The sequence below is a fragment of the Rosa chinensis genome, chromosome 1 (assembly GCF_002994745.2).
Source record: "Rosa chinensis cultivar Old Blush chromosome 1, RchiOBHm-V2, whole genome shotgun sequence".
In the NCBI taxonomy this organism is placed as follows: domain Eukaryota; kingdom Viridiplantae; phylum Streptophyta; class Magnoliopsida; order Rosales; family Rosaceae; genus Rosa; species Rosa chinensis.
This window is the reverse complement of record NC_037088.1, coordinates 60,648,241-60,654,686: the sequence shown is the minus strand read 5'-3', so window position 1 is coordinate 60,654,686 and position 6,446 is coordinate 60,648,241. Positions and strand designations below refer to the sequence as shown.

Sequence of the window (6,446 nt, the reverse complement as noted above, 5' to 3'; positions counted from 1 at the left end):
TGCATAGAGCCATGTTTTTACGGTGCTTCACATAACATCTGTGATCCTTTCATTAGGGTTCCAAAATTTGGTAATTCACTATCCAAGAAAACCCATTACATTATTTATAGAATAAGTGATTATTTAGCGTATCCAATATACTGCTAAAGTGGTGTATAACTTCACTCTAATATTATTACATGAACTATTCATCAACCATTCAACCCTAAATCATTATCGCCATGCATTCTACTGCCCAACATGGTTTTATACCGTCATACATACATACGAAATTCGGATGCAACAAATAAACTTATTAATGTATTGTACCGTAATAATTTTCACAATGTAGAAACTTTTCTTTCAAATCAACAACTATTCTGTCCAATCTAGCAGTACATTCTTTTCCTTTACTTGTTTTAAGATAAATTATCCTGTAGTATAGTACAGTAGTATTATGGGATTCTTGTGACTTGCTAGCAAAACCTCACGTGAGCTAGCTGCACTTCGGGAAAGTACATTCACATGCAAATGTGACAATGAAAACAAAACACAATCGAAGTATAAAGTTGAGTGATAAGTGCCTCTGTTGTTCATATACACAGAGACTTTCTTGTTGGCAATCCATGAAGAATCTACATATACATGCAAGGATAATATAAATAATAGTGCCCATTACCCAAATGTTTGGTTGGATATATACTTGCATATAATATTTCATGTTAGTATATATGAATTAGTTTAACGCAATGAAAATGACCTAGCTAGGTCGATCTTCTCATTATGCATGTATGTATATAACTTCTTCTTCTTCTTCCCTGAAGAATAAAAAGGGTCACTGTCGAAACGTCGTCATTCCAGAATTGGAGCTTACATAATCGAACGCCCCTACTAATTGCTTTGCTGTAATATAAGCTTGTTGTGTGCTGAGAAAGCAGCAGAGCAGCCATGCAATTACAAAGAAAGCTTTAGACTTCATACAGCTATATCGCTTTGTCCTCTTTCATTCCAGCCAAAACAATTCTTCTGTGATATATTGTATTGAAAGCGATCGATATCGGCACGCATTGTTTTCTAGCTTCTAATATATTTTTCATTGATTCTGTAATGCATGTTCTTGAATATACTATTAGATTCAGACCAGCACCTGATTATCTTCAATGAATAATACCAGATTACGTGTGTATTATTCTTGTTACTTCACATAAATGAATAAAGGGTGTGTTGTTTGGTCATGAGCGGTCAATCGGTCTATGACCCTATTCTCTCTGGTAGGCCATAAAAGAAAAAGTACGAGTACTATGCAAAATGGGGAGTTACTTATTATTCACAATTTAGGTCATTGACTCTTTGGCTTCAAGCCATCCCTTATGTGTGGCATATCAGAGTGATGCATGTAGAGAATTCTCTGAGATACTATGTTCAAGAGCTAAGTATAAAGTTTGAGATAGATCGATTATCGATCAGATTCAAAAACCTCGTCCATCTTTATTACAAACATTGGATTTGGATTGGATTAATATCGAAAGTCTAATCCATTCACAAGTCTGATTATAGGTGTAGAGGTGTACGAGTCTAAGGAATCGTCGGCACTCAAAGTGTTGATGTCTTTATGATGCCATTGTAGTAGGCAATTAGCTTCATGTTCTTTTTTTCTTCTAATGTGTGCGGATAAGATGTTTTAACTGCTAAAACCTCTCAAGGCAAGGAGGGTGAATTAGCAAAACAGTGTGTAACCATAAAGAAAAACTTCTAAATCCGACATTAAAATTAGAATACACATTGTCGTACAAAGCTTAGAGTTGATAAAGGGTATCCGTAATTTCGAGCCATAATGAGTGCATGTGGTGGCCTGTGTGTGACGTTCGAGGACGTGAAATCTGTACCCATCATCTTGGAGGTGACCCATGTATAAGACAAAAATCTCTCCATATATATAGCATCATTATGCATGGCATTAGGTCACAGATCGAGGGAAGTAGCTAATTCTTCTACTTCGAGTAGAGCAATCTCATACCCCACTTCTCTTTTTGACAAAAGAGACATCGCAAAATTTAGGTCACGGGGTTGGTTGTAGCCATCGAACATGACACAGTTGGATTTACAATGATCCAGAAATGAATTCTGTAAAAGTTGTATGGAGCATACGAGAACCCTGGATGATGATCATGCCAGTTAGTCCCTTGTGAATGCATGAAAGAGTAGTTGCGTCTTCTTCATCACATGTAAGGGCTGCTGCAAGATCCTACAGCGATTGTAGAAGAGGTTCTGAACCCATCATATGTACATTTCAGTAAGACATTTCAGGATTAGTGTTTTCAACTGGTGCTGTCTTCTTGTTGATTTTTGGATGCTGAATCAAAGGCACACATTCTACCGTCTCCTTTTGATCGATGTCCTGCATTTCTTAGGCCCCATGAAGATAGGAGACACGTACTTTTCAGATTTTAGATCATAGTATGAGATTAAAAGCGCAGAACGTAAAACCCCAATCAAACTCCGATCCGAAGAAGTTATTGCATAATAGAAACACTTTCTTTCATGGTTCTGTTCATGTAAGCAATGAGTTCTCTGCGGCTGTGTTAGCCACGTAAAGCTCTACAGTTGCACATAGCTGTGATTCTGTGAAAGAAAGTAGCTACATTCTTGTGTTTTAACATATAGTACAAGGTTGCTTATACAACTGAGAAATTGAAGTAGGGATAGTGGGAGATTGATGACTTTAACAAAGATCAAATGGAGGAACCGATAACAGAAATAACCTTATTATCACCAACTCATGACCTAAAACAAGCTGATCCCACTATATCAATAATGCATCTCATTATTAAGACTTGAACAGCCTGGCTTTTCAGAACACTATGTTGACTGATTTTGCAGCGAAGTTGGGGTGCATCAACCTGAATTCTTCTACAGCATTGAGGATCCTGCATTCACCTTATTATCACTAACTCATGGCCTAAAACAAGCTGATTCCTCTATATCAATAATGCATCTCATTATTGGGACTTGAACAGCCTGGCTTTTCAGAACACTATGTTGACTGATTTTGCAGCTAAGTTGGGTGCATCAACCTGAATTCTTCTACAGCATTGAGGATCCTGCATTCTGGTCCCACTGCTTTGTCGATCTTGGTGGATCTTCCTCAGCGGTGGAGCTCAAGGGTCCTTAACATGAATCCAGTTCTGCCACTCGACCTTATATGTAGCTTGTTGAGTACATCCACTGCCTTGTACTCTATCCACAGTTAAATAAGCTCCATATTTAACAATACGACAATGTTTAGTTTCCATCCAACAACAAACAAGCATAGCAACCCAAATTTCTGCACAGATATACTGGTGTTATAAGTCTAGTACTCATATTAATCTCCACAATTAAATCAACATATTGTAATGTATCAGAAAAAGTTACTTTAAATTACTGTTCAAGAGCCCCAATTATTTACAAGCAGTACATTCCCCCTAATCAATCATTAACCCCACACCATATCATCAAACCAGTTTTGTCATGAAAGGTTTGTGGAGTTTGCATTTGTAGCCTTTTACGACCTGATGCTCCTTGATGTGTAAAACAAGTGGAGAATAATCATTAAATGTGCATGCGAATTTCCCAAATCCTCCCTTAGAATTTCATCTCGTTCTCGTTTCCTCGTTGTGTGCCCCATATATCGGGCAATAACAAAATCAATGTATTTCAAAATCTCATTCCGGCATTCCTGTATTTAATGCTAGATGTGGATCTTGCAATACATAATTCAAGTCCGGGATGTAACCCAAGGACTTAATCTTCACTCTTAGCTCTTCTAAGATTGCATATATGTCATGTTTTTCTGAATGTTGTTGATCCCCTGCATAAAATTTGTGGACTCTACCTTTCACAGAAATCCAACTACATCCTGGTTCCTTCTTGACACCGCGGTCTTTCATCGCATCTCTCAAACTAAGTCCATCTTCATAACGCCCTGTCCTGATATATGTGTTGGATAGAAGAACATAGGTAGCTGAGTGTTCTGGCCTAATGGAAAGGATCTTCTCAGCTGCAATCTCCCCCAACTCCACATTTTCATGGACCCTACATGCTGCCAACAAAGCCTGCCAAACCATTTCGTTGGGCTCAATTGGCATCCTTTTGATGAAGTCCATTGCGTCATTAAGACGGCCCACGCGGCCTAAGAGATCAACAATACAAGCGTAATGTTCCATCTTCGGCACCAGATCACAAGATTGTTCCATCAAACTGAAATGATGGAGACCTTCTTCTACCATACCTCTGTGGCTGCACGCAAAGAGAACACACAATAAGGTAACGTCATTGACCTTCACACCCGACTGCTCCATTCTACCATAGAGTTCAAGGGCATCCTCCACAAGACCATGTTGAGCATAGGCTGATATAATGGCAGTCCATGAAATTGTATCGGGGTCAGTAATCCTCTCAAAGACCTCCTGCGCCTCAGTTATATTACCACATTTGGCGTACATATCAACAAGAGCGCTTTCAGTGCACTTGCCTGTGTCCAAGCCAGCCTTGAACAGGAGGCCATGGACTTGCTGACCATACTCAAGTGAACAAAGGCTGGCACATGCAATGAGTACACTAGAGAGAGTGAACTGATTTGGTGTAAATCCTTCATCCCTCATCTTTGAGAAGATTGTCAGCGCATCCTCCCACTCAGAACATTGAGAATAAGCTGTCACCAAAGTCGTCCACGACACTATATCTCTCTCTTCTGTTCTGTCAAAAACCTTCTGTACATCTTCAAGTAAGCCACATTTGGCATATGCATCAGCAATTGCATTGGAAACACTTGTTCCCTTCCTTTCTGCCCCAGACTTTAAAACCATAGCATGAATTTCCTTACCTAAATGCAAGAATTTTAATGCAGCTATTGCATTGAACACGCTGCAATAAGTGTAAAGGTCTGGTTGTACATTGTTTCTGCACATTCTCACAAAAAGTTCCAACGCTTGTTCGCTGTAACCACACAGTGAATATCCACAAATCATCGCATTCCATGGCATATTGACTTCACTGCTAATGAAATTCGTGTCAAAAACTGATCTTGCATCCGACAAAGACTTGCACTTGGAGTACATATCAATGAGAGCTGTTCCCACAAGAACACTAGACTCAACACCCAATTCAGATGCACAACTGTGAATAATTTTGCACTTGTTACCATCACCTAGTTGCCCAACAGCTTTTGATACACTGACGAGAGTATACTTATTCGGTCTAATTCCTTTTCTCTTCATACTGAGAAACTGATCAAATGCTTCCATATGAAAACCATTCGATGTTAACCCCGAAATCATTGCATTCCAGGAGACTTGTGTATTTTCTGTCATGGTATTAAACATCCTACATGAATCCTCAATCTCTCCAAACTTCGCATACATGTTAAGCAGAGATGTGCTAACAAATCCATCGTATTCAAAGCCTCTCACAACAATCTGGGCATGCACCATTTTGCCCAATTCAACACAATCTAGACCAATACATGTCTGGACAATTGCGGTATATACAAATTTGTCAGGCAAAACTCCATTGTTCACCATCTCCCAAAACAACTCAAACCCATCAAAAAACAAACCATTCTCAGTACACCCAACAATCATGACAGTCCAAGAGAATATGTTTCTCTCAGACATTTCATCAAACACCTTACGAGCTGTGCCAAAATCCGAGCATTTCGAATAGGCATGGACTACATGGTTCAACAATACGAGCAAGTCATGGCCCGAAAGATTGGATTTTGACGCAAACCCATGAACAGATTTGACTTGTTTCAAAGACCCAATGTCCTCACAACCACGTAGAATATCAATTAAGGGTTTGATTTCAGACTTCTGCTGGGTTTCAGCAACAGGAGCTGAACTGAGAAAGTTGCTTCCTTTAAGTTTCTGGGTTGTTGGGGATGATGGATTTATAGTCAAATTTCTAATCTGCGAGAAATTTCGATACTTTTTTCACTACAGTGTTGAGTGAAAGATTAAGCTGAACAGGCCAGAGAGGCAAAAACAAAATATGCATGGAAGAAGAAGAATAGAAAAGAAAAGGAGTGGTAAGAATTACTTACTGGTTTGTTTATGGAAGTTGAAGTAGGCAGGAGCAGAGCTGGTTGAGGAAAGCACAGTTTGACGGTGAGACTCATGGCCTGAAGGTCAGTAGCTTTCAAGCAAGGAGAGTAGTGATGGCGCACATATTTGACATATCGGGCAGCTGAGGCTCATGTGCAATAGAAAAGAAAGGTACAGAGTTTTATTCCTTTCTTCTTCTTCTTTTTATTTTTTAAATATATATAATTAAAAGAAAATTACAACAAAAAAGTTAAAAAAAGCTGATCCTAAAGAAACAGTACAGAAAGTGCCAAATAGTAGTTTTAAACTATTAGTTTCTTTTTCTTCTATTATGAGTCTATTGATATGTAAAACAATTTATTATTACACAAAATTAATCAAACA

The 6,446-nt window shown here is 38.6% G+C and overlaps 1 protein-coding gene across 4 annotated transcripts; it reads right to left on the bottom strand.

Moving 5' to 3' along the window:
• Positions 1–1,731: 1,731 nt before the first annotated feature.
• On the bottom strand, positions 1,732–6,223 carry LOC112193309 (pentatricopeptide repeat-containing protein At2g27610). 4 transcript variants are annotated; one of them, XM_024333500.2, is made up of 3 exons: positions 6,062–6,223; positions 3,854–5,927; positions 1,732–3,304 (listed from the first exon to the last, which is right to left on the bottom strand). In XM_024333500.2, the coding sequence occupies exons 1-3, from the start codon at positions 6,134–6,136 to the stop codon at positions 3,138–3,140; spliced, it is 2,316 nt and encodes a 771-aa protein (XP_024189268.1). In that variant the 5' UTR covers positions 6,137–6,223; the 3' UTR covers positions 1,732–3,137. The 4 variants fall into 4 exon arrangements, 3 of the variants coding, with proteins under 3 accessions (XP_024189268.1, XP_024189195.1, XP_040368878.1); XM_024333427.2 differs by having other exon boundaries at positions 3,164–5,927; XM_040512944.1 differs by having other exon boundaries at positions 3,164–5,486.
• Between the last annotated feature and the right edge of the window lie 223 nt (positions 6,224–6,446).

Excerpts from the sequence above, each read along its gene's own strand:
- LOC112193309 (XM_024333427.2), bottom strand. The coding sequence starts at position 6,136 with ATGAGTCTCACCGTCAAACTGTGCTTTCCTCAACCAGCTCTGCTCCTG. Across the intron at positions 5,928-6,061 it reads CAACTTCCATAAACAAACCA|ATTAGAAATTTGACTATAAA; the intron begins GTAAGTAATTCT and ends AATTTCTCGCAG.